We start from the raw sequence: 27,695 nt of genomic DNA on the forward strand, positions 1-27,695 counted from the left end.
TTTTTAAGAGGTATTCGTTTGGTTGGCACCACTACATTCGTTTGTCTCCGTGCAGGCAAATGGTCCTGCTTTTTCTTTCTCTGTTCACCTAGACAAAGAGGGGAAAGAAAGGCAGGGGTGCCAGATATGGACAGCATTCACAGAAGATGGGGCGTCCTGCGCCCTGCCCCACTGCCCACTGCCTTCTCCTCCCACGGCTGTCCCCCACCCCAACGCGGCGAGCTCCGGGGCCCTGGACTTCCGCGGGCGTCTGATGGGGACGAGCCCGGCTACTGCGTCGAGGGTTGGGCAAGCGCGCGGCCAGACGCGGATCAACTGCTCGGCCAGGGGATTCCGGCCGCCCCGCCTCCCGCCCGCGCCTTATAAGCCTCTCCCGCCCTCCCTGCGAGCTTACGAGCCGCCTGCTGCCCGCCCGGCCAGGCGCCCCCTGCAGAATGGCCTGGAACACCAACCTCCGCTGGCGCCTGCCGCTCACCTGCTTGCTCCTGGAGGCGGCCATGGTGGTCCTCTTTGGCGTGTTTGTGCGCTATGACTACGAGGCCGACCCCCACTGGCCCGAGGAGAAGAGACACAAGAACATCATCAGCGACTCTGAGAACGACTTCTACTATCGCTACCCGAGTGAGTCCCGCCCTCCCTGGCAGACCCACCTGAGGCATCTCCGTGCCATCCCCACCTCTGCCTTCACACCTGCCTGAGGGCCCTGCCTGGTAGCACCTCCCCCCCAGCCAGCTGCTTGGGAACTGCGGGCAGGGAGGCCAGAGAGGAGACGCTGCTCCCACAGCCACCTGCCCCAGCCCCACGCCAGGCCCTTCATCCCCAAAGGCACCAGCCTCAGGGGATCATGCTTGAGAAGTGGTGGGATGTGCACAGAGTAGCAGGGAAAACTCACTGGGTGAGCTTGTCTGAATGCCTCTCTGCCACCTGAGGCCATCATTTCTGTCAGGGAGCCCTGCTCCTCATTCTGACTCAGTGTCTTCAAGAGTCTCAAGTTCTACCTCCATCAGCAACCAGCTGGGTGACCCTGGCTCCCTTGTCCAGTGGTGCTGTGCTTTGCAAACACGGGGCAGGTACAATGTCATGGGCTGCAGGGGTGGCTGCTGGCCTGCCAGCCTTCCTGTGGGAGCCATGTGTGTGAGACCAGGGGTGGGCCAGGAGGCCATGGCACCCACCTTCTTTTAGCTTGGGCAGGGAGAATGAGCACCCCAGATTTTGTGGCTGGGAAGGGGTCTCCTGAGTTCTCTGGTATTGATGTTGCTGTGGTTAAGAGTGTGGGCCTTGGGATTAACCTGCAAACCAGTTGGGTGGCCTTAGGCGAATGTGTTAACCTCACTGAAGCCTCGCAGGGATGGAGAGAGGCTGGCATGAGTTAATGCGTGGAAGGCCCTGGCACAGTAATGGAGCAATTACTAGAACGGCACCAAGCTCAGACACCCTGGGACTTAGGAGTTGTAAGAATTGGCCCAGAGTCACCCTGGTCAGACCAAACATGGGCTTATGGTCACTCTGGACAAAGTTAAATAACCGGAGTCTCTGGCCCCAAAGGGCTCCCAGACTCAGTGAGTGCAGAGAGGTGCCCCCTGACACCAGGGCCTCACCAGGATCAAGTGTTCTAGGCAGAAATTGCTCCCAACAGAGGAGAGCAGAGCAGCCAGGGGGCTGCTGAAAGGGAGTGTTGGGGGTAGGGGTGCGCGGCTCTGTGTGGCCTAAGGATGGGAGGGAAGTTCCTAAGGAGGGAAAGACAGTCCCAGCAGCCAAGGAGGGCCTTGTGTTTCTCCTGCCACTTCTGTGAGTGTTAGGGGGCTCTTAGCCATCTGAGTGGGAAGCGACAGATGCAGACAAGTGTCGGGAGAGAACCCTGGCGGGGGTGGGAAGTAGCGGCAGCTACACAGTGCTCACTATCTGCCAGACCTGCCCCTTGATTGGAGCCTGCATGCGCTCCATTAATCCTTACCAGCCGCTTATGAGGAAGGCACTGTTATGACCCCCATTTTACAGATGAGGAAAAGGAGGCCAGAGAAGGGAAGTGCCTTGCAAAGGTCACTTGGTTAGGAAACTGGGGGCCAGGGTAGGAGCCCTGGGCATCTGAACCCACACTCCTGGACCACTCTCTACCCTCAAGTCTCCCTCTTCCACTTTCACCCTCCCCCACCCTTTGCAGGCCCATCAGGTCAGAATGGGTTAGGTGAATGTGGTAGGGGTTGGAGGGTACCTGACCTCATTGCTCAGATGGGTCCCCGAACCACAGTTCTGGGAGAGTGAGGTGACACCCAGGGTGAGGGGTAAGGTCTTTGTGGCACCTTTCTTGTTCTTGGCTCGAGGCCATCAGCACCTGTGTGGGCCTCATCCCTACCCAGGGGATTAGTGGAGCCCACTGGGCATCTCCGGTTTCCGGAGGAGTCCAGCTCCAGCTGGCTGGGGCCAGGACTCAGGCTGAGGCCAAAGAGGGCTCAAAGTACAGCTCCCCAAGCATAAGCCCCCAGGCAGGCAGCAGGCATAGAGCCAGCGGGGCACCCACCCTGGCTGTGGCTGGAGGAGGAGCCAGCAGGACTTGGGCTCTAGAGCTCCCTGGGAGGACCGAGGGAGGAGTGGGACACATTTCCAGGAGATGACCTAAGGCAGAGGATGTCCAGGTTTCAGACACCAGAAGGACTGTTCTGTCAGGGACCTGCACCTCAGACCCAGCTGCATTTAATAAAGGATGAGCTTTCAACAAGCAGAGGGCAGTGTGGCCTGGTGGTTTACTTTAGGATTAAACAGATCTTGATCCATTTCTGGGGCCCCCAGGGTGGCACAAATAGTTTACTCTCAGCTATTAACCTAAAGATTGGTGGTTCAAACCCAGTGGCATTGTGAAAGAAAGGCCTGGTGATCTACTTCCATAAAATTTATGGCCAAGAAAACCCTATGGAGCAGTTCTACTCTGTAATGCATGGGGCTGCTGTCAGTCCAAATCAACCTGACGGGAACGGGTTTGGTTTTTTATTTGGATCCATCACTAAATGGAGTGAGCCAACTACCTAACCACTCTGAGCCTCAGTATGCTCATCTGTAAAGTGGGAATGTTATTTATTGTGCGGGATCTGTGGGAAGACTCAAGATGACAAGTGACTGGGAGGGCACGTATCTCAAGACATAAAGTGAGAGCTTCCTCAGAAGGGAGTTGTCTGTCACCGAAGGTATTTAAGTGGAGGATCAGCGTCCTGTTAGAGATGTGGCTGAGAGAATGTCCCCACGAGTATTAGTTTGAACTATTATAGCATTTGGAAAGCCTGGTGGCGTAGCAGTTAAGTGCTACGGCTGCTCAACAAAAGGTCAGCAGTTCGAATCCACCAAGTGCTCTTTGGAAGCTATGGGCAGTTCTACTCTGTCCTGTAGGGTGCTGTGTGTCAGAATCAACTCAACAGCAATGGGTTTGGGTTTTGCGGGGGCGGGTCTCATGGCATTTAAATTCTTTGGGTCTGTCCCCAGTTACTGAGTGCTTTCTGCATGCTCAGCCAGGCAGGGTATTTATTATTTGCACTTCATGGAGTAGGAAACAGGTGTAGAGAGATGAGCTCATCGCTGTCTGCTGGCCGACGGCACAGGCAGGGATCAGCCAAGCCCTCCTACCCCACCTGCTTTCCCAGGGACACTGCGGCATTACCACCTCCTGACAATCTCCCCAGGAGATTTTGCTGTGATGCTGTGGTTCAGTGGTCAGGCCTGAGGTGTGGGAGAGGTGGAACATGGAGTCTTGAGGGGAACCAGAACACTAGGTCTCAAAGAAATCAGTTTAGACTGGGCTGGACCGGCTCATGGGTGGAAAGGGTTAAGACACTGCTAACCAAAAGGCTGGAGGTTTGCGTCCACCCAAAGGCACCCCAGAAGAAAGTCCCAGTGATCTACTTCCGAAAAGTCAGCCACTGAAAAGCACAGTCCTACTCTCACACCTGTGGGGTCACTGTGAGTTGTAGTGGACCCGATGGCAACCGGTGCTGGTGGTCTTGGGCTGGCCCATGTTGAATGGGAGCCAGCAGTACCCAGCTCCCTGCAGGGGAACACCCTTTTTGTGCAGATACAACCGAGAGGAGGGTGCTGCAGTGGTTCATCAGCTTGGCAAACGTTGTCCTCCAATTCAGCAGATTCAGCTAGCTTCAATGGGTCCCCAATCTGGGAGGGAAGAGGGTCCTGGTATGCAGATTGGGAACTGGGGCTGGAGAAGGGAGAGTGAGAACAGCTGTACACTGGCACCCCCTGGTGGCAGCTCTCGGAGACATCAACCTGCCCACCGTCCCAACAGGAACCTCCAGGTTGAGGGAGCAGGTTCTGGTCAGAGCCGCTTAAGTCACCCCAGGGAGGGGGTAGAGATGGGGGAAATCTAATCAACATCCACCAACCCTCAGAAAATCACCAGCCCAATGCAAAGCACCCAGTCAGTCTTCAAAGGAAAAGAGAAATAGTGACTCGAGTACTAAAAAAAATACTAGTAGTAGCTAAATAATCAAGCAGTTGGTGAAGAGCAGGGCCCCATGCCCAGGGGCTTGCTTGGATTATCTGTCTAAATGTGCACTGCAAACTTCTGGGCTGAGCACTCTCCTGAGCACTGTTCTTATCCGCCCCCCACCCTTTTTACCAATGAAGAAACTGCAGATCAGAGAGGTTATGCTCTTGCTGAAAGTCACACAGTTTGGACCTTCAAAACATTCTCATTAAAATCATTTTATGTAGCACCAAATTTTATCATACATAAATTCATAAGCTGATATGATTTGGTTCTAAATTAAGACCAGCTGCCCAGATAAAGGGAGTTCCTGGGTGTCGAAAACAGCTAAGCACTCGACTACTAACTGAAAGATTGGCAATTCAAACCCAGCCAGAGGCTGCTCGGAAGAAAGGCCTGTCAGTCTGCATCCATAGAGTCATAGTCCTGAAAACTCTGTGGAGGGCAGGTCTACTCTGCGTATACGGGGTTGCCATGAATCAGAATTGACTCAATGGCAACTGCTCTGGTTTGATTTGGTTTGGGGAAATAAAGAGAAAGGGAGCAAGAGAACGCATCAGGGAGGTGCCCAGGGAGGGGGAAGCTAGTGTCCGCATACTTGAGGGAGGGGAGAAAAAGAGACACTCCCAGAGTTGGTCAGACAGAGAGCTCAGGGCACCCAAGGAAGGACAGAGAAGTGACTAGAAGGGGACAGGTAGGGAGGGAGGACTGCTCTTCTCTTTGGCCACAGGGTGGCCAAAGGCAGCCCCCAGACTGCAAATACCCTGCAGTTGGTGGCTCCCATGATCCACCCAGCTCAGCCCCTGGCTGCGTGGCTCCTCAGTGCCATAGGACAGAGGACACGCCTCTCCTGGAAGGGCCCCCACCTGGCTTATGTAATATTGCTTTCCCCTGAAGGCGCGTCTCAGCTGGCACCTTCCCTGACTTGTCTGCTGGCTTCACGGCAGGTCAGTTCTCAGCCTCTGTCTATCCCTGTCATCAGTCCCCACTCCAACTGTAGCTCTATTTGCAGGACTGCCCAACCTCGGGCTCCCACTCCAAACCCATACCCAGGTTCAATTTCTCCCACGCAGCTCCATCCCCCACCCCGGCCAGTGGTCATCTCAAACTCACCATGGTCGGAACTAGACTCAGCACCCCCCTCCCAAACTAGCAACCTCTTTCTTTCCACTCCTCCGTGCTTATCAACAGAGTGCTAACAGTTAACATGTTCAGCTGCTAAAAAGGTTAGAGGTTGGAGTCCATTCAGAGGCATCTTGGAAGAAAAGCCTGGCAGTCTACTTCCGCAAGATCACAGCCATTGAAAACCCTGTGAAACCTGTTCTACTCTGACACACGTGAGGTCTCCTTGAGTCAGAGTTGAATCCATGGCAACTTGTGGTGTTTATCAACAGCGTGGCCATCCTGCCAACTCTCTGTCCCCAGTTCTGAAGCTGTAGACTGAATGTGTCTCCCCTCTCTTTCACACTCTTCCTCCAGTCTGGCACCCATCAGTTCTTCCTAAGAATAACCATGAGACTATTTATGATATTTCACTTCCATTAGCTACATTTCCCGTACGAGAGTTGGAAACGTGATAAATCGTGAAATGCGATAATACACGGAATCAGCCGCACGCATTGTGAAACCTAAGACCAAGTGCTGTTTGTTCTGGGCATGTAAAGTCGGAACATGTCTCCTCGAGACCGAAGCAAAACTGGGGGAAGGCTCAGAGCACCACACTGGGCCGGGACCCGCAGCTCTTCGGCATCAGCTTGTACACCCTCTACCCTTTCCCTGAATGTGCCAATGCCCCCAAGCCTCCCTCAGGCAGCTGCTAATGCAGCTGTGGCCTGGGCCTTGGAGAAGGCAGACGAGGGCAAGCAAGGTCAAGGCAGTGGTAGCAGAGCGTTCCCCTCCCCTTAGCCAGGCAGCTGTGGGCACCAGGGCCTGTCCACACTGTAGGTAGAAGGTACTGGACTGAAGAGAAACTGCAGCGGCACCTGACTGTGAAATTCAGCCAAGGCACCCTTGACTACTGCTCAGCTGGCATTCCTGGGTGCTGCTGAGACAACCACCACTGCCATTTATTCATGGATATTTATTTATTCAGAGTGTACTTTGATGGTCTTGCCTTCTTGGAGTTTTGTAGTCTAGGGGGCTAGACAAACAAATAAACATACAACTGCAAATTATAAGAATTATGAGAGAAAAGAAATGGGGGCCATGAAGGAAAGAACCTATTTTGAACTGGGTGATCAGGGAAGGTACCTCTGATGAGGTGACATTTTGCTGAGACCTGGAGGAAGAGAAGTTGTTGGCTGTTTTTCAGACTAGCACCCCAGGTGGACGGAATGCCATGGGCAAAGGGCCTGGAATGGGACGGAGGAACAGAAGGGAGAGCAGTGTGGCTGGAGCACAGAGGCGAGAGTAGGAGTGGGGAAAGTGAGACTGATGAGGCAGGTAGGTGGGGCCCGGCCAGGCCTGCCAGGGCCCTGCACTTCCCCCGTCCCTTCTTATTTTTTTTAAGCTTTTTAAAAAACTGCGGCAAATACGTAAGTAACCAAACATTTGCCATTTCATCATCCTTCAGATGTACAATTCAGTGACATTAATTATGTTTATCATGTTGTTCAGCCATCACCATTATCTACATCCAGATTTTTCCATCAATATACTTGCCTATTCTAGATAGTTGGTACAAGTGGGGTCATAGAATATTTGTCCTTTCATGGCTGCCTTATTTCACTCGACATGTTCTCAAGATTCGTCCACGTCATGGCATGTGTCAGAACTTCGTTTCTCTTTATGGCTGAGTGATATTGTTTTATTATTTGGAAATCATTGCAAATTTACAAAGAGTTGCAAAAACAAAAACATACACAGAACACTATAAATCCTTTTCTCAGACATTACTCGGATTCATCTATTTTCTTGCCTTACACACAAACACACACACACTTTTTTTTTTCCGAGCCATTTAAGAGTCAGTTACATACAACATGACCTTAAATACCCCAATGTATATTGCATAAGACTAGGAATGTTCTTTTCTATAACCACAGTCATCAACTTCATAAATTTATACTGATACTTTAATCCATATCCAGTTTTGTCACTTGACCCGATAATGACCTTTCTAGCATTTTCCCCTCTAACACAGGACCCAGTCTAGAGTTGGGTATTGCATTTACTTGGGTTATGTCTTTAGACTCCTTTAATCTGGAACATTTCCACAGCCCTTCTTTGTCTTTTATGACATTAATATTTTTAAAGAATATGTCTTCTCCCCTTTTTATTTATTTTTACTTTTTTTTTTTTTAGTTGTGCTTTAGGTGAATGTTTACAGAGCAAATTAATTTCTCATTAAACAACTAATATACAAATTGTTTTGTGACATTGGTTGCCAACCCCATGATGTGTCAATGCTCTCCCCTTCTCAACCTCAGGTTCCCTGTTGCCATTCGTCCAGTCTTCCTGTCCCTTCCTGCCTTCTCAGCTTTGTTTTTGGGCTAATGTGCCCATTTAATCTCATATACGTGGTTGAACTATGAGTGTTATTATTTGTTTTATAGGCCTGTCTAATCTTTGGCTGAAGGGTGAACTTCAGGAGTGACTTCAGTACTGAGTTAAAAGGGTGTCCAGGAGCCATACTCTAGGGGTTTCTCAAGTCTGGTCTTTTGTGTGTATGTGTGTGATTTAGATGAAATTTTACAGAGCAAATCAGTTTCTTGTTAAAAAAATTTATACACAAATTGTTTTGTGGCATTGGCTGCAATCCCGCATTGTGTCAGCACTCTCTCTCTTTCCCTTTCCACCCCGGGGTTCACTGTGTCCCTTTGACCAGTTTTCCTGTCCCCTCCCACCTTCTCGTGTTTGTTCCTGGTCAGGTGTTGCCCATTTGATCTCGTACACTTGATTGATCTAAGAAGCACATTTCTGGTGTGTCTTATTATTTGTCTTATCCCGGTATAGGCCTGCCTAATCTTTGGCTGAAAGATGGACTTGGGGAGTGGCTTCAATTCTGAGTTAGAAGGGTATCCAGGGGCCATAGTCTTGGAGGTTCCTCCAGTCTCTGTCAGACTGTTACCAGTCGCCAATCTGACACAAGGGTCCTTGTCTTTTCCCGAGTAAGAATACACGCGAAAGACAAACTCTTCAGCAAGCTTTATTTTGCTTAAGTCAAGCAGAAGGAGTCAGTGGGGGACTAAGCCTCTCCAAAAGGCTGACTTGAAAAGGGAAGCAAAGCTAGGGCTTATATGCGTTTGGTGGAAACAATAGAGTAATGAATATTTAGTGGGCCTCTTTCAAGGGGGGTGGGTACTTCCCAGAATGGTGGTGCATGTTAATCAGGTTGCGCTTGCATCTGGAACCCAAGATGGAATCCGCTGGTATTCAAGATGGAGTCCTCTCGGCAGCCATTGGCATCGCTTATTATGGGATATAGTGCAAGCACACTGATCTTTGGCACTACATCGCCATCTTCGGAGGGCTAAGGAAGGTTAAACAGTGTTCACACTTTGTTCTGCACATGCAGGAGCCTGTAAAGGGGAAAGGGACTAGAAAAACATTAAGAAGGAGATAGTAATTCATGGGTTGTTTCAACCTTATCTCAAGTGGACAGGGTGTGGTTCTTGTTTACCCAAGTTCTAGATGGTGATCTTTTAACAGCTCTTTTGTTCCGCCAGCACAGTTAACCCTATCTGTCTCAAGACCAGCAAGTCTGGTCTTTTTTGTGAATTTGATCATTTGTTCTACATTTTTCTCCCACTCTGTCGGGGACCCTCTGTTGTAATCCCAGTCAGAGCAATCGGTAGCAGTAACCGGGCACCATCTAATTGTTCTGGATTCAGCCTGGTGAAGGCTGTGGTAGTTGTGGTCCATTAGTCCTTTGGACTAATCTTTCCCTTGTTTCTTTGGTTTTCTTCATTCTCCTTTGCTCTAGACAGGGAGGGACTAGTAGATGTATCTTAGATGACTGCTGTCTTAGTTGTGTTGTGCTGCTATAACAGAAATACCACAAGTGGCTGGCTTTAACAAAGAGAAGTTTATTTTCTCACAGTAAAGTAAGTTAAAAGTCCAAATTCAGGGTGTCAGCTCCAAGGAAAGGCTTTGTCTCTCTGTCGGCCTTCACATTGATCTTCCCCCAGACGAGGAGCTTCTTTGCTCTGCTCCTGGCACTGCTTTCTTGGTGGTACTGAGGTCCCCAACTCTCTGTTTGCTTCCCTTTCTTTTTATCTCTTAAGAGATAAAAGGCGGTGCAGGCCACACCCCAGGAAAACTCCCTTTACTTTGGATCAGGGACATGACCCGGTAGGGGTGTTACAATCCCACTCTAATCCTCTTTAACATAAAATTACAATCACAAAATGGAGGACAACCATAGAATACTGGGAATCATGGCCTAACCAAGTTGATACACACATTTTAGGGGGAACATAACTCAGTCCATGATAGCTGCTCACAAACTTTTAAGACCTCAGATGCTACTCACCAAAACAGGATATAGAACATTTTCTCCATAAACTATGTCATGCCAGTTGAGCTAGATGTCCCCCGAGACCATGGTCCCCAGCTCCCAGCCCAGTCCCTCAGGGAGTTTGGGTGTGTCTAGGAAGCTTCTGTGGCTTTGCCTTGGTCAAGTTGTGCTGACTTCCTCAGTATTGTGTACTGTCTCTCGCCCCCTTTTTAAATAGAATATTCCTCATTTTGGTGTTTGTCTAATGTTTCCTTATAATTAGATTGAGATAGTGCATTCTCGGCTGGAATACCATAGAGACATGTGTCATTTTCAGGGTATCACATTAGGAAGCTCAGTATGTCCATCTGTCCTTCATTGGTGATCTTAATTTTAATCACCTAGTCAAAATGTTGCCTAATTTCTCCACTGTATAATTCCTCTTGTTTCCCCCCACCCCCATTTGCAACTAATAAGCCTATTACTTCTACGCTTATATGTCTATGGGGAGACTCTTTAAGACAATGCAAACATCCTGCTCCTCGGCAAATTTTCCCTTTGGATTTAGCAGCCCTTGACCTCCATCTTTTGAGTTCTGGGTGGAGCAAACAGTTAAATGTTCGGCTCCTAACCCAAAGGCTGGGAGTTTGAATCTACCCAGAGGTGCCTCGGAAGAAAGGCCTGGTGATCTACTTCAAAAAAATCACCCATTGAAACCCCTAGGAGCACATTTCTACTCTGATACACATGGCATCACCATGCGTGGCAGCTGTTTTTGTTTTTAATGATGGGACAGATACTGTGCTAGGTGCTTTATGTACATATCTACATTTAATCCCTGCAACATCTGGGAAGTAAGCATTAGAGAAGGCCCTGGGACCCAGGTGGTGAGGTAACTTTCCCAGAGTCCTGCACCCAGTAGGTGGAGGAGGTGGGGTCCAAATCCAGGTCTCGACGATGCTGTAAAGTGTACTTGCTAGGGGTGGGGGTGAAGGGTGGAGATGTCCCTTGAAGTGATCAACGAGTGTAGTTGGCCAGACCAATAGACTCCTTGCCCAGGTAAGTCTCTCTTCTCCATAGCAGAGGAATGGGGTGAGGGTAGTATGGAGGGGGAACAAGGCATCATGGCCCCAAAGGTCTGGACTTTATAGCCTAGACCCTGAGTATAACCCACAGCCTGGCCCCAATTTCAAGTGCCCAGCTGCGCACCCCCTCTCCGGAAGAGCAGAGCCACCCAGGGAGGAGGGTACGGTGCTATCTCTCAAGGGTGGGGTCCTCCACCATCTCTTGGCGCTATAGCCCAGTGGTTTAAAGTGGGGGTCCACATCAGCCTCCCCCAGCCCAGCCCCATCTCGGAGGCCAGTATGAGAAGATGGTGGTGATGGTTCTAGGCCCTGCATTACTGCAGATGCTGGGCGGCGTGGGGTGCGGGCCAGCATGGTGGGGAGGCGAGGCTTGGAGGGCTGCCCCGGGCCTGGCCCGTGGCGGGGAAGATAGAGGCGCTGCCCCCACTTGACAGGTCCCGACCCAGGGCTATCTCAGGCCACCGCTAGGCCGCTGAGACCCCCAGCTGCGCCCTCTCCACAGGCTTCCAGGACGTACACGTGATGATCTTCGTGGGCTTCGGCTTCCTCATGACCTTCCTGCAGCGCTACGGCTTCAGCGCGCTGGGCTTCACCTTCCTGCTGGCGGCCTTCGGCATCCAGTGGGCGCTGCTCATGCAGGGCTGGTTCCACTCCTTCAAAGACGGCTACATCCGCATAGGCGTGGAGAGGTGGGGTGGGGCAGGACCCAGGGGGCGGGCTCACGGCTGAAGGGGCAGGGCCATGGGCGGGCTAGCTCCTTGCCATCCAACCCGGGTAGACCCTGCCAGCTACATAAACCTGCTGATAACAACTTCCTGATCAGAGACTCTCCGGGTGGGAGTTTTAATGATGTCCAAGTATTATGGGAGGGCTTCCCCCTCCCTATGGCAGAGACCACAGGGACCCAAGGCCAGATTACTTTCCAGGGGCTGGGCTCAGACCCTCCACCCTGGCACATCAAAATTGCCCTGGCCTGAGCTCTGAGAAAGGAGCCCTGGTAGTGCCGTAGTTAAGCAGTGGGCTGCTAACCAAAAGGTCTGCAGTTCGAACCCACCAGCCACTCGTCAGGAGAAAGACATGGCATTCTGCTTTGGTAAATATTGCCTTGGAAACCCTATGGCGGCAGTTCTGTTCTGCCCCAGAAGGTCACTATGAGTCGGAATCAATTTGACAGCAATGAGTTTGGTTTTTGGTATTGGTGTGCTGAGAGACCACAGTCTATGGGACCTGAGTGGAAGAGCTGGGCTGACTGAGCCAACCTCAGGAGGTTAGCTGTGCAGGGAAAACTGAATGGGGAGCCCCCCTGCTGTCCCCACAACCACCCCATTAACTCTCTTGGCCCATGACCACACTGAGGAGCTGCTCTGGAATCCCGCAGGACAGCTTTGCTGCTGGCAGGAGACAGGGAGGCCAGTTAGGGAAAGTGGGCCGGTGGATGGAATGAGGGTCTACTTGGGCTCACAGCATCCACCTGGCTTTCTGCCTCTCCACCACCCTTCTGCTGGGCTGTGCCAGGTTTTCTGGGTCCAGACTGGAGGAGGGCCTATGTGCTCCATTGCCTCCATTCTTTCTGATGGTCTTCCTGCCCCCTCCCTCCACCCAGGTCCCTCCCTCCTGCAGGAAGGCCCCTCTCTTCCCCCAGACATAGATCTTCCCTCCTGGCTAAAATGAAGAGAAGGCCACCACAGCTCAAACCCAAGCAAGGCCCTAGTGGCCAGCAGAGAGGTATAGAGTCAGAAAAGGGTCTAGGGGCAGAGACCTCCTCTGACTGGAGGAATCAGAGAAGGCTTCCTGAAAGAGGAGGCAGTGAGTGGAGGTTCTGGAAGGGCAGGTAAAAGATGGAGAGCAGGGCAGGCCCCCAAAATGGGGCATGTTCAACAACAGCAGTCAGGTCTCTTGGGTTAGAGCACAAGCTGCCTGCAAGGAGCGGAGCCTGGGATAGGGGCTGCAAAGGGAGGGGATGGCATTTACTGTGTGCTGCTGCTGTACTGGGCACTTCACATGTGTTATTTCTTTTATCCTTAGAGTAGCCCTACGATGTATGTACCCATTGTCACAGATAGTGAAACTGAGGTTCAGAAAGATTAGGTCACGAGCCCAAATCCATAGAAACCCAAAGCCCAGATTCAAACCCAGGGCTGAGAGTGCTGCTTCTTGCTGCCTACCACTCCACCTGTCTCCCCACAGCCTCATCAATGCCGACTTCTGCGTGGGCTCTGTCTGCGTGGCCTTTGGGGCACTTCTAGGCAAAGTCAGCCCTATCCAGCTGCTCATCATGACTCTCTTCCAAGTGACCCTCTTCACAGTGAATGAGTTCATTCTCCTCAACTTGCTGCTGGTGAGCAGGGCTCAGAAAGGGGGTAGCGGGCACACTTGAGGGGGCAACAAGGGGATAAAGAAAGAAGGGGTTGAGGAGACATGCCTGCCTAGGTTCAGTTGAGACCTTGCCAAGTCTCTCAACTTCCTGAGCCTTGGTTTCCTCATCTCTAAAGTGAGAGTAATGACATCTGCCAAGCAGGGATGATAGTCTGCTTAACAAAGTCAGCCCAGAGCCTGGGCAGACCAGGGGCTCCTTGTATATTGGTTTTCTCTCTTCTTTCTCCTTCCTGTACATCAGATAGAAGGACTGAGGTGCATACGTACCACATTCCCAGATTGTTCAGACAAGAAAAGGAAGTATTAAGGGGCAAATCTGTAAGGAAGGATCCCAGGAGAGTGGCCAGGGCAGCCATGTACAGCTGCACGGATTGCGCATTGTACAACTCCAGGGGTGCCACTTTCATGGACTATGGCAGGAATGATGCCCCCTGGAGTTGGCCAATTCAGTGACCAGGGTAGGAGGCAATGTAGACCTCTCTGGCTCTAGCTCAGAAACCTCCTTGGTGCCTTTGAGGAGGTCTTTCAGGGACTCCACCTGTTTCTTAGCTCCCTTCTCCTCTACAGTTGGACTCTGCCTAGGAAATGTCCCCTAGATCTGGGGCCACCTAAATTCAACCATTTGTTTAGTCATTCTTTCAGCCCCTGTACTGGCCCAGGAAACCCTGGTGGTATAGTGGTTAAGAGCTATGGCTGCTAACCAAAAGGTCAGCAGTTCAAATCCACCAGGTGCTCCTTGGAAACCCTATGGGGCAGTTCTACTCTGTCCTGTAGGGTCGCTATCGGTCAGAATCGACTCAATGGCAACAGGCTACTAGTCCAAGTCACCATCACCCCTTCCTCCTGACTCATCTCCCTGCCTCCATCTTTGCCCCACTTGTCACCTCAGGCCATTATTTACCCAGCAGCCAGGATGTCCGTTTATCAATGTAAATCAGACCATTCCCCAGATTAAAACCCTCCAGTGGTCTTTTATTTCACTTAGAATAAAACCCAAACTCATTATAGGCCCTGTATGTCCTGCCCCCACTTTCCTCTTCAAGCTTATCGCCCACTCTCTGCCCATCTTGCTGTTCTTTGGCCAGACCCTACTATCTGCTCCTCATGCACACCAAGCATGGTCCCACCTCAGGACCTTTGCATGTGCCTGAACTACTTGTCCCTCCATCCTTTTTATTACTCAAGTCTCAGCTTGATTATCACCTCTCAGAGCGGCTCTCCCAGATCCACCCTATCCGGGCTACCCTCCGCCTCCCAGGCACTATCTATCACATTGCCTTGGTTTATTGTCACCATATCCTTATCTGATAAAGAGAGGAAACCTTATCCTTCTGGACCATGCCTATCCCCAGCACCCAGCCCAATGCCTACTAGTATTCTTTAGATATTTGTCAAGTGGGTGTATGCTGGAGTCTGACTGCCTGTTGGGCACTGCTCCAGGCACTGGGATAAGAAAGGAGCAGGACTCACGTGATCCCCAAGGAGCTCACAGTCCAGGGAGGGAACAGAGAAGTAGACAGTGACCACACGGTATGATAAAGAGTGAGCTCATGGGCTCTGTGGCCCAGAAGAGGGTGCCCAAGCAGCCTGGCAGGTCAGGGAGGCTCCCTGGAGGAAGACGAGCCAGCTGAAGTCAAGCAGGAGCTAGCCAGGCTCCTGGAGACTATGTTAAGGAGTCTTGCTTTTATCATCAGAGCAGTGGGGAGTCATAGGGGGTTTTAGGCAGGGGAGTGGTAAAAGTCTCTTTGGCTGCGGTGAGAACAGGTGGGAGGCAGGGAGTCCGGTTAAGAGGCTATCCTGGCCATCTCAGAGAGAGATAATGGGACCAGGACTGGGTTGGTGCAATAAGAAGAAAATGGATAATTTGAGAGATAAAGTGGAATATACAGGCCTTGGAGACTGACGAGGGTGGGGTAAGATGCAGGAGAGAAAGAAGGTCAGCGAGGTGGGAGGGTGGACAGTGGGGCCATTTGCTGAAATCTGAAACATGCTGGGAAGATGGTGTCTTGGGGTGCGTTAAGGGTTCTTTGATCTTCAAAAACCCTCCCCAGTCTGCTATAGAAATTATTCTGTATGACAGCCTTTCAGCCTCTATTGGAGACAAGTTCAAGTACAATAATCATCACTGACATTAAGGAGCACTTGCCCTTCGCTGAGCCCTGCTGAGAATGCTTTACGTGGGTTAACTGGTTTCATCCTCATGGCTGGAACAGTCATTTACCCCATTTTACAGATGAGAAAGCTAAGGCTCAGAGAGGTTAAGTGGCTCACCCAAGGTCACATAGCTAAAACCCATCTCTGTTGAAAACCAGCTCTATGACCTTGGGCAACACATTGACCTCCCTGGCTGGGCTTCCCCATCTAAAGTGAAGGGGTGACTCTGAGATTCTGAACGGAATTCCCTTTGAGATTAGTTCTCAGTGGAGAAGAAGAGGAGGCAAGAGAGAGGGAAGGTGGGGGGAGGCTAACATCAATCAAGCACCTGCTGAGTTCCATGGCAGTCAGGTGCTTTACACGCTTTGTCTAGTTTCATCCTCACAACGGCTCTGCCAAGTCACTATGCTCTCCCCCACTTTGTAAATGAGGAATTTGAAACTTAAAGGCAAGTGAGAGCCACAGAATGGGGTAGGGCAGGAGGCACAGGAAAGAGCAGATGGGGAGGGGACAGGGAAGGAGAAGATGGGATGTGGTTGGCTGGGACGCTGAAGGACAAAAGGGATGACAGAATGCAGGGGAAGGCGGGTAATCAAAGTCTGAATGGAGTGGTCTTGAGCCAGGGTGGTTATGTAAAAGGCAGCACAGCAAGGGGAGATCCAGAGGAGAGACTTCCCCAAGAATTAAGACAAGGTGGAAGCCAGTGGGCAAAAAACTACATGGAGGGTTCTAGCTGCCCTGGGTTCTAGCTGTGCTTCACCTCTTCCAGCTTTGTGACTCTTAGTGAGTCCCTCTCTAAGCCTGGGTTTCCCCGTCTGTTGCAGATGTGATGAGGTGGCCTAAGTACAGTCCTGGCATTTTGCTGACAGGTTTACAGCCTGAGTTGAGGGATCACCATCTTCTCTCCTTCCCATCTGATTGGTCTGTGGGGGCCCCGGGCTCCATCTTACAGCCTGTGGAGTCACAGACATCTGGACCTCTGTATCTGTGTGTGTGGGAGGGGGTGCTACAAGGATGGAGGGAGAGGAAGAGTCAGAGCCTGACAGGCCCTTGCACCCTAGGTGAAAGATGCAGGTGGCTCCATGACTATCCACACGTTTGGTGCCTACTTTGGACTCACGGTGGCCTGGATCCTCTACCGACCCAACCTACAGCAGAGCAAGGAAAGGCAGAGCTCTGTGTACTACTCGGACCTCTTTGCCATGATTGGTAAGAGCTGCCATGAGGACTGAGGGCAATCATGATGGGTGAGGCCTGTCATCATGGGTGAGGACCACCATCATGGTGAGGGCTGCCGTGATTGGTGACAGCCACCATGATGAGTAAGAGATGCACTGATGAGTAAGGGTGGCCATAAGAGGTGGGGGTTACCACGATTGGTGAGGCCTGACACATGAGAGCTACCATATGGGTGAGGGCTGCCATCATGGGTAAGGGCGCAATGATAGGTAAGAGTGCTACCATATGGGTGAGGGTTGTCATTATGGATGAGGGTGCCATAATGGGTGAGAGTGCCATGATGGGTGAGGGCCACCATGATGGTAAAGACTGCTTTTATGGGTAAGGATGGCCATGCTGGGTGAGGACTGCAATGATTAGTGAGGACCACCATGATGGGTGACAGTGCCATGAGTACAGGCCGCCATAATCACACCTGGTCTAGTGGGTGGCTGTCATTTCCCTTTGGCGAAAGGGCAGAGGAGGGTTGCCTGTAGGCATTTCTAGGATCCCAGATGTCTGCCCTTCTTGCCTATAGGGCTGGGAGAAGCCAGTCACTCATTTGGTGTTTTCCCCAGAATGCAGACATAGTGGTATCCAAGAACAGGTCATCTGTCCCTGGGCTAAGATAGACATGCATTCCTACTTCCTATGTCCATTCATTCAAGAAGACAGGTATCAGCCCCCACTCTGGTCTCTTAAAACCCAGCCCTGCTCTCAGGAAGCTCCTCACAGTGTAGTAAAGGGACGACAAAGCCACCAGATCATTACCTTGCAGTGGAGAAAAAGATTCTCCCACGTGGTGCTGCGGTAGCAGTCCTGGGGGTCAGGAGAGACTTCCTGGAGTGGAGTGGAGTGGAAGGCAGAAGTTAGCTAGGCGAGCACCAGGCATGCCTAAAGCTGCAGAGGTGGGCAACAGCTGGGGTGTGGGCATCATATGGCATCTCTGCAGCCCAGTGGACAGGACCTCATCAAATGTCTCATCTCCCCGGCCCACCAACCTGTCTGGGCTGGCTCAGGCACCCTCTTCCTGTGGTTGTACTGGCCCAGCTTCAACTCAGCTGTGTCAAACCATGGGGATGCCCAGCACCGGGCTGTCATCAACACCTACTGCTCCCTGGCTGCCTGTGTGCTCACCTCAGTGGCGCTTTCCAGTGCCCTGCAGAAGAAGGGCAAGCTGGACATGGTGAGCGGGGAAGGGGGGTAGAGAGGGGTTTGGGGGAGGGGGTGGTTATGATGGCCTGTGCCCAGTGGGCACTGATCACCACGCCCTGCCAACAACTCTGTGAGGCAGACAGCAAAGCATTATCATACCCATCTTGCAGGTGAAGAAACTGAGGCTCAGGGAGAAATACTCTGTCCAAAGTACATAGCTAGCTTTCGGCAGAGTCCAGACCCAGATCCTAGAAGGTTCTGCTATGCCCAGCTGCTCTGGATGAGCTAGTTCTTCTTCTTCCTGGATCTCCTCCCCACAGCCTGGGGTGCAAACAGGTGTTCTGAGTTGAGCCTGCTCAGCAGGGTAGCCAGGGACACCTCCCCTCTGCCAGGCATCTGCTCCAGGCTTCCTCCAGGTCTGCTCCTTAGGCTCTCGGGCTTCTTAATGCTGCCCCACATGCCCCTTCCCACACACTTGGGGTGGGGAGGCTTTGATACCTTGTCTACTCCTCTGGGAGGTTGTGGGGGCTATGGTATTGCACACCAGGGGGACAGCTATTTCTGACAGCCAAAGCCCATGGGTGCTGGTGGGTTCTTCTATAGAAAGAAAAGCAGAGACATCAACTCTCTATCTCATAACTGACACAGCTTATTGTCATGGGCAGATGTGTGCTGAGACACTGCCAGGGGTACCTGTTGTATGGGGACACTTCCACGAGCCCCATGGATGCACTGGATATAGACATGTAGACTTTGCAGAGAGGTGGATGGGAACTCAGGCACATGGGAGGAGAGAACCAAACATGCTGATGTGGGCACCCCTCGGTGCATACGACACCCACTTGCAGGAAGGAACTTGAACTAGGTCAAGGACAGGCACTTGGGTCCATGCAGACCTGGATCAAGACACCTTTCTTCTTGTGGCCTTAAGTCATTTAACCTCTCTGTGTCTCAGTTTCCTCACCTGTAAACTTCAAAAGACAACTGTAATTACCTCATGAGATTGTCATGGAGATTGAATGAAATAATCCCCACCAACCAGCAGCTCAGGGAGTGTCTCCCCACCAGCCAGTGGCCCAGGGGGTGTGTCCCCACCAGACAGCGGCCTAGGGACTGTCAGCCGATGCTGTTATTATTTTGAGGTGCACAGGGTCTCTGACATGGTATGTCAGAGCCACACATGCCTGCCCTGGGCATGCATGTAGTTAGAGGACACTGGGACATGTGTGTCTGGGCACAGAGCATATGTGGCCCACATACAGAAAAGAAACACACGGATGTGCTGCAAGGCTCACAGGCATGTGGAGTGCACGCGTACTCCCACGTGGACATGTGTGCACGCAGGAAACTCCCAGACCTGCCGGTGTGGGGGCACATGTGTGCCAAGCCCGGGCCCTCTGCATGCTCCTGGTTTGCGGAGGACTCTGGACCCTCCTCCTTCTGAGGAGGGGGCAGTGCAGGTGCTACAAGGAGAGGACTGAGTCGCGCCCGCTCTGCCTCCCGTTCAGGTGCACATCCAGAACGCCACACTGGCGGGCGGGGTGGCTGTGGGCACCGCTGCCGAGATGATGCTCATGCCCTACGGCTCAATCATCGTTGGCTCCATCAGCGGCATCATCTCCACCCTGGGCTTCACGTACCTGACGGTGAGGGTCGTGGGTGAGGGGCCCAGGGCCAGGGGCTGTGGGCTGGAGAGTGCTGAGCGTGAAAGGGGTCCCTAGGGAGGGGGCAGGGGACTGGAGAGTCCCAGGTCTCTGTATTTGAAGGCCCCCAGAATCCTGGCCTCCCCACACCCCCGCCACAACCCCTGAGACTGAGCAGCGCCTTCTCCCCGTCTCCAGCCCTTCCTGGAGACCCACCTGAAGATCCAGGACACATGTGGCATTCATAACCTGCACGGTATACCGGGCCTCATCGGTGGCATCGTGGGCGCAGTGACGGCAGCCTCTGCCACCTCCGAGGTTTACGGGCATGAAGGGTGAGTATGGGGGCTCAGGGGAGTCAAACTCCCTCGTTCCTTCTCCATGCCTACTCTCTGGGATCCAAGAATGTGTCTCTGTCTCCTTTTTTGTCCACTCTGGACCATTATTGACCTTTCTCTCCAACCTCCACAAATGCTTTCGAGACAAACTGACCTGTCCAGTGTTCCCATTTTGCAGATGGGAAGGCTGAGGCCCAGAGTTTAGCAAGTCTGTGGCCTTGGTGCCCACTCATATTTGTGGGGTACAGCAATGGTGACTTGCCTCTCTGTGGCGCCCTGACCTGCCCCCTGTCTCCATCCCAGGCTTGTCCACGCTTTTGACTTGGAAGGTGGCAAGTATAACAGGACCACACAACTTCAGGGCAGCTTCCAGGCTGCCGGCATCTTTGTGTCCCTGGCCATGGCCCTGGTGGGCGGCGGCATCGTGGGTGAGTGAGGGTGGCTGGCTGAAGAGGCGGGGCCACTGTGGGACTCCCTGGGCAGGGGACCCAAGAGTGTATCCCAGAGGTTAGCCCAGCACTCCCAGGTACCTCCTCATTGCTACATTCTTGGCTGTGGGCTGTGGAGATCCCAAAAGGGGTTTTCCCAGAGTGGTGTCTCCTGACTTCCTGTGACCTCCAACTTTCTTTAGGAATCATTTTGAAACTTCCATGCTGGGGCCAGCCCCCTGATGAGAACTGCTTTGAGGATGAGATCTACTGGGAGGTAAGTTCTGTAGACATGTCCCCCTGCACAAGGGGGCTGGCTGGGGCCTGGGGGCCAGAAGCCGGGATAGGAGACAGAGCCTGCATCGGCCTGTACCTTACTGGGAAGCTGAGTCTCCTGGGCCATGAAGGCTCCCTCCTCTTGTCCCCCCAAGACTCCAGGGTTTGGAGGGGGTGGTGTGTACAGACCTTTCTTTCTACACAGAGAACCCATAGCCACAGAAGTGACCCATAGTCTGGACTGCAGCTGGAGTTTACTTGTGTCCCTAAAGGCCTCAGTCAGCCATATTCTAGGTCAGTGATTACCAGGGTGTGGTCCCCGGACCAGCAGAATCAGCCTCCCCTGGGAACTTGTTACAAATGCAAATTCCCAGGCCCTACTCCAGATCAACAAAATCCAAATCTCAGAGGCAGGGCCCCACCCTCTGTTTTAACAAACCCTCCAGGTGAGGCTGATGAAAAAAGCCTCTGCAAACCACTGCACTAGGCCAATAGTTTTCAGTCCTCAAAGCACATTGCAGTCACCTGGGGAGCCTTAAACCATTCCAGAGTCTAGGCCTCAGCCCCCAGGGGTTTGGATTTAATTGCTCTGGGGCAGGGCCTGGACATAAGAATTTTTTGTAAGCTTCTAGATGATTCTAATATACAGCCTGGGCTAAGAACCGCAGTGCAGTGCTCAACTTTAGTCTCCATAAGAACCAGCTGGAGACCTTGTTAAAATGTAGCCTCCCAGGTGCTGCCCCAGAGATTCTAATTCAGTAGGGCCTGAAACTCTGCATGTGAAGAAGCCCCCCGGTTGATTCTGGCACAGAAATCAAGTTCTGAGATGTCCCACTACTTTCAGCATCCAGAGCAGGATTAGTGCAAGTATCCAACTTGGGAAGTACTGTTCTAGAAGCTGAAAGTAGTGGGATAATCACAGAACTCAGTTTCTTTAAAAACGTGATACATTTGGACTGTCTATGAGTTTAGCCAGACCTCCCTCCCCACGCATAATTATTGGAGGTGTTTACCTGCTGCATTGGAGAAAATACTGAAGTTGTCAGGATTTCATTTTACCTGGATCCACAATCAATGCCCACAGAAGCAGCAGTGAGGAAATCAAATGACATATTGCATTGGGCAAATCTGCTGCAAAAGACCTCTTTAAAATGTTAAAAATCAAAGGGTTAAGGTGTGCCTGAGCCAAGCTATGGTGTTTTCAACCACCTCAATTGCATGCGAAAGCTGGACAATGAATAAGGAAGACCGAAGAAGAATTGATGCATTTGAATTATGGTGTTGGTGAAGAATATTGAAAATACCATGGACTGCCAGAAGAATGAATAAATCTGCCTTGGAAGGAGTACAGCCAGAATGCTCCTTAGGAGCAAGGATGGTGAGACTTCATCTCACGTACTTTGGACATGTTATCAGGAGGGACCATTATAAACCAAATTCATATGCATAACTAGTTATCCTCTTAAATTTACTCCTCTTAAATGGTTTTTTGAGGAGCCCTGGTGGTACAACAGTTAAGCACTCAGCTGCAACCAACAGGTTGGCAGTTCGAACCCACCCACCTGCTCCACGGGAGAAAGACCTGGTGATCTGCTCCTATAAAGATTAAAAAAAAACAAACCTGTTGCCATTGAGTTGATTCCGACTCATAGAAACCCTATAGGACAGAGTAGAACTGCCCCATAGGGTTTCTAAGGAGTGACTAGTGGATACAAACTGCCAACCTTTTGGGTAACACCCAAGCTCTTAACCACTTCACCACCAGGGCTTCCTGTAAAGATTACAGCCTAGAAAACTCTATGGGGGATTCCTCTACACCAACAAAGAGAACATCAAAGAGGAATCATCAAATCAATACCATTTACAGTAGGCCCCAAGAAGATAAAATACTTAGGAATAAATCTAACCAGAGACATAAAAGACCTATACAATGAAAAACTACAAGACTACTGCAAGAAACCAAAAGAGACCTACAGAAGTGAAAAAACATACCTTGCTTATGGATAGGAAGACCTAACATTGTAAAAATGTCTATTCTACCAAAAGCGATCTATAGATTTAATGCAACTCTGATCCAAATTCTGACATTTTTAATGAGGTAGAGAAACAAATCACCAACTTCATATGGAAGGGAAAGAGGCCCTGGATAAGTGAAGCATTACTGAAAAAGAAGAACAAAGTAGGAGGCCTCACACTACCTTGTTTTAGAACATATTATTCCACTACCGTAGTCAAAACAGCCTGGTACTGGTACAACAACAGATACATAGACCAATGGAACAGAATTGAGAATCCAGACATAAATCCAACCACATATGAGCAGCTGATATTTGACAAAGGTCCAAAGTCAGTTAAAGGGAGAAAGGACAGTCTCTTTAACAAATGGTGCTGGCATAACTGGATATCCATCTGCAAAAAAAATGAAGCAAGACCCATACCTCACTCCATGCGCAAAAACTGACTCAAAACAAAGACCTAAAGCTAAAATGATAAAGATTATGGAAGAAAAAATAGGGACAACGCTAGAAGCCCTAATACATGGCATAGACAGTAAACAAAACATTACTAACAATGCACAAACACCAGAAGAGAAACTAGACAACTGGGAGCTCCTAAAAATCAAACACCTATGCTCATCCAAAGACTTTACCAAAAGAGTAAAAAGATTACCTGCAGACTGGGAAAAAGTTTTTAGCTATGACATTTCCCATTAGCGTCTGATCTCTAAAATCTACACGATACTGAAAAACTCAACAACAAAAAGACAAATAACCCAATTAAAAAATGGGAAAAGGATATGAACAGATACTTCACTAAAGAAGACATTCAGGAAGCTAACAGATACATGAGGAAATGCCCACGATCATTAGCCATTAAAGAAATGTAAATCAAAACTACAATGAGACTCCATCTCACTCCAACAAGGCTGGCATTAATCCGAAACACACAAAATAATAAATATTGGGGAGGCTGTGGAGCGACTGGAACACTTATACACTGCTGGTGGGAATGTAAAATGGTACAATCACTTTGGAAATCGATTTGGCGCTTCCTTAAAAAGCTAGAAATAGAACTACCATATGATCCAGCTATCTCACTCCTTGGAATATATCCTAGAGAAATAAGAGCCTTTACACAAACAGATACATATACACCCATGTTCATTGCAGCACTGTTTACAATAGCAAAAAGATGGAAGCAACCAAGGTGCCCATCAACGGATGAACGGATAAATTATGGTATATTCACACAATGGAATACTACGCATCAATAAAGAACAATGATGAATCCGTAAAGCATTTCATAACATGGAGGAACCTGGAAGGCATTATGCTGAGTGAAATTAGTCAGTTGCAAAAGGTCGAATATTGTATGAGATCACTACTGTAAGAACTCAAGAAATAGTTTAAACAGAGAAGATGATATTCTTTGATGGTTACAAAAGTGTGGGGAGGGAGGGACAGGGGTATTCACTAATTAGATAGTAGACAAGAACTATTTTAGGTGAAGGGAAAGATAGCACACAATACAGGGGAGGTCAGCACAACTGGACTAAACCAAAAGCAAAGCAGTTTCCTGAATAAACCGAATGCTTCGAAGGCCAGCGTAGCAGGGCTGGGGGTCTGGGGACCATGGTTTCAGGGGACATCTAGGTCAATTGGCATAATAAAATCTATTAAGAAAACATTCTGCATCCTACTTTGGTGAGTGGCATCTGGGGTCTTAAATGCTAGCAAGCAGCCATCTAAGATGCATCAAGTGGTCGCAAGGTAATTATGAGCCCAAGAGACAGAAAGGGCGACATAAATCAGAGACTGCATCAGCCTGAGACCAGAAGATCTAGATGGTGCCTGGCTACAACCGATGACCTGACAGGGAACACAACGGAAAATCCCTGATGGGGCAGGAGAGCAGGGAGATGCAGATCTCAGATTTTCATAAAAAGACCAGACTTAATGGGCTGACTGAGACTAGAAGGACCCCAGAGGTCATAGTCCCCAGACCTTCTGTTAGCCCAAGACTGGAATCATTCCCAAACCCAACTCTTCAGACAGAGATTGGACTGGACTATAAGATAGAAAATGATACTGGTGAGGAGTGAGCTTCTTGGCTCAAGTAGACACATGAGACTATGTGGGCAGCTCCTGTCTGGAAGGGAGATGAGAAGGCAGAGGGGGACAGAAGCTGGCTGAATGGATACGGGGAATACAGGGTGGAGAGAAGGAGTGTGCTGTCTCATTAGGAGGAGAGCGACCAGAAGTATATAGCAAGGTGTATATAAATTTTTGTATGAGAGGCTGACTTGACTTGCAAACTTTCACTTAAAGCACAATAAAAAATAAAATAACTCATTTTCTAAAAAAGAAAAACAACTCTATGGGGCAGTTCTACTCTGTCACATGGGGTTTCTATGAGTCAAAAATAGGCTTGACAGCACCCAACAACAATTTTTTTTTTATTATAAATGATGAGAAGAAATAGAAAATCTGGAAAATAGAAAGAAGTTCCATCGCCCAAATTCAGGCACTGTTAATATTTTTGGTATATTTCCTGTAGTCTTTTTTTTTTTTTCTCTGCATAAATGTTTCTTACACAGTTGAGCTCATATTAAGCACCCTGTTTGGTATCCTGCTCTTTCTCTCTAACTCCCTATCTTAAGAATCTTTTTGTGTTCTTACATTCTTAAATTCTTTTGGTTGCATAAATATTTTTATTCTATATTTGAAGTATTTTAGACATCACAATTAGAATCTCATAGATTTAATACTAATGAAATTAACTCTAAAATGTTATCAGCTCCCATAGATAGGAGCTCACTCACTCTTGGATCTCCTTTGATCTTTATAATTTATTCAAACTTCACACCTTCTCTAATCTCTACCCCTGCAAAAGCACTTGGTTGGGAACAATATAATTCCATGCTAATGGGAGTTCAGCACCATCAAGCCATCCCTGCAGCCTACCCCCTCCCCACCTCTGGGTGGTTTAGCTGGAAGGTGGGGTGGCTTCCAAGAAGATGAGGATGAGAGAGGTGTTCCCAGAGGACCACAGAATGAGGCAGTTTTTAGGATCAAGTCTAAGCCTTGAGGCTAAGGCAGGGCTGATTTGCCCCACCCCCGATTCATTTCCAGCCTCCCCTACACCTCCCACCTCTTTCTGACCTGTCTGCAGTTCAGGGAGCTTGTCATGCTGTCTCTTACTTACCACAGGCCTGGAGCCTCCTCCTCTCATCTGGCCCACTCCTATTCATCTTTCAAGAGTGGGTTCAGCACATCCTCCAGAATGGGTTATCAGTCCCTTGTGTGCATTTAAAAACTCTTACTGTCACTGTGTGTTTCACTTGAACACCCCCCATTGCCCTGGTGGGGAAAGGACTCTGTCTGGGTCCTTGCTATGCTCCAGCACCCAGGACAGTGCCTGCCTGGCGGGAAGTAGGGACTCTTCAAACTCTTGTGAAGGGCTGCCCTGCTCCACAGCGTGCAATGTGTACAATGACCATAAGGTGGCCCCCGCCACACACCATTTGCTGCTCTTGGCGTACCGAAGCTGATCTAGTTCCATCGGGGAGACTTACCCGGCTTTGGCCAGGGCCCTTGGAGCTGCCTCCTTTCTCTACAGATACCTAAGAAACAGGAGAACGCGATCTACCACCCCGAGGACCCGCCCTCAAGCCCGTGACACCCTAAACTCCCAGGGATGGTGAGAGGCAGGTGAGCATAGGTTTGATTTGTCCCAGGTTCTCCCAGGTAGGGGGCCAGCGCTAGCAATAAGATGTCACCAGCAAAAGGGTAAAAAGAAAGGCTCAATTAATAGGTACCGAGTTTCCGTTTGGGGTGATGAAAAGGTTTTGGAAATAGTGATGAAGGTTCCACAATATTGTGAGGGCAATTAATGCCACCAAATTGTACATTTGTCAAAGAATTCTCCTCACCCTAGAGAGTGAGCCTCAATTTCCTCATCTATGAAAGTGGAGATGACAGAACTGGCTGGCTCTATTCTATTTATCAGCTCAGGCAAGACCCTCCCTCCCTCTTTCCTCACCTCTGTCCCCCCCCTTCCCTCGCTTCCTTCCTTTTTTCCATCAACTAACATTTCTTTGCCTCCTCTCCAAGCCCCTTCTCATGCTTTACTTATCTAACCCTCCCCCCCAAAAAAAAACCCTCCCAAGAACTCTACAAATCAAAACCAAACCCCATTGCCATCAAGTCAATTCCAACTCATGGCAACCCCATGTGTTAGAGGGTAGAACTGCTATAGAGGGTTTTATTAGCTATAATCTTTATGGAAGCAAATCACCAGGCCTTTCTTCCAAGTTGTTACTGGGTGGATTTGAACCGCCAACCTTTTGATTAGTAGCTGAGCCCAAACCATTTGTTTGCACCACCCAGGGACCTTTTAGAACTCTACAAGGCTGCTGCAATTACTTCCTCCTTTTTGATAGATGAGGAAATAAAAGCTGGGAGAGGTTCAAGCTCTTCAAGGTCTCATGGCTGGCAAGTGAAAGAACTGGGGTCTGAACCCAGGTTATTATTATTGCTCTGATGGCCATTACTTGACCTCCTTGGAGGCCAGGACTGGAGCGATAAGCCGAGTGATGCGGCAGGAGAGAATGTTGGGATTTAAGGAAAGAGAAGAACAAGCTTGTGACCAGTTGCTTCTAATGCCCACCCCATCCAGGAAAGGGTATAGCAGGACTCAGCAGTGGCCCACTGCTCTTGGCTCTCTCCCCGCAGGCTCCATGGACTGTCCCAGGCCTCCAGAAGTTGCTAATGCTGGCCTGGCTGGGAAGACAACACGAGAGCAAGGCCAGCAGCCCCCTGCCTGCAAGCCTGCACTCCTCTCCTCCCTCTCCTCCAAGGAGGTCTGCCTGGGAATGGAGAAGGGGGATGGACAGACACAGTGGGTGTCCAAGCTACTTCTAGCTGCAGAAGGCCTGCTGCCTGGGGTCTTAGTGGCCACATCCTAAGAATGGCACGCCAGGAGTGGAACTGGGGTCTGGGAGTAGACCTGAGCACTCGGAGGGGACAACTTAGCTGCCAGCCACTGCTTGCTGGGCTCTTCCACCCCCTGCCTCCCATCCTCTGTGACAACCCAGATGGTG

The 27,695-nt window shown here is 50.2% G+C and overlaps 1 protein-coding gene across 1 annotated transcript; it reads left to right on the plus strand.

The window, feature by feature from the left end:
- The first annotated feature begins 405 nt into the window (after nucleotides 1–405).
- RHCG (Rh family C glycoprotein) lies at nucleotides 406–27,695 on the plus strand. Its single transcript, XM_049905852.1, has 11 exons — nucleotides 406–621; nucleotides 11,508–11,694; nucleotides 13,193–13,343; nucleotides 16,597–16,744; nucleotides 17,773–17,939; nucleotides 19,417–19,554; nucleotides 19,750–19,886; nucleotides 20,193–20,317; nucleotides 20,521–20,594; nucleotides 26,213–26,304; nucleotides 27,328–27,695. Exons 1-10 carry the CDS (start codon nucleotides 435–437, stop codon nucleotides 26,270–26,272), a joined length of 1,374 nt encoding a protein of 457 aa, XP_049761809.1. The 5' UTR covers nucleotides 406–434; the 3' UTR covers nucleotides 26,273–26,304; nucleotides 27,328–27,695.

The sequence above is a fragment of the Elephas maximus genome, chromosome 13 (genome assembly GCF_024166365.1).
Source record: "Elephas maximus indicus isolate mEleMax1 chromosome 13, mEleMax1 primary haplotype, whole genome shotgun sequence".
NCBI lineage: Eukaryota > Metazoa > Chordata > Mammalia > Proboscidea > Elephantidae > Elephas > Elephas maximus.

Coding starts and splice junctions, on each gene's coding strand:
- RHCG (XM_049905852.1), top strand. CDS start 435: ATGGCCTGGAACACCAACCTCCGCTGGCGCCTGCCGCTCACCTGCTTG. Junction 16,745..17,772: donor GGACCTCTTTGCCATGATTG/GTAAGAGCTGCC, acceptor GGGCTGGCTCAG/GCACCCTCTTCCTGTGGTTG. Junction 20,318..20,520: donor GGTGGGCGGCGGCATCGTGG/GTGAGTGAGGGT, acceptor AACTTTCTTTAG/GAATCATTTTGAAACTTCCA.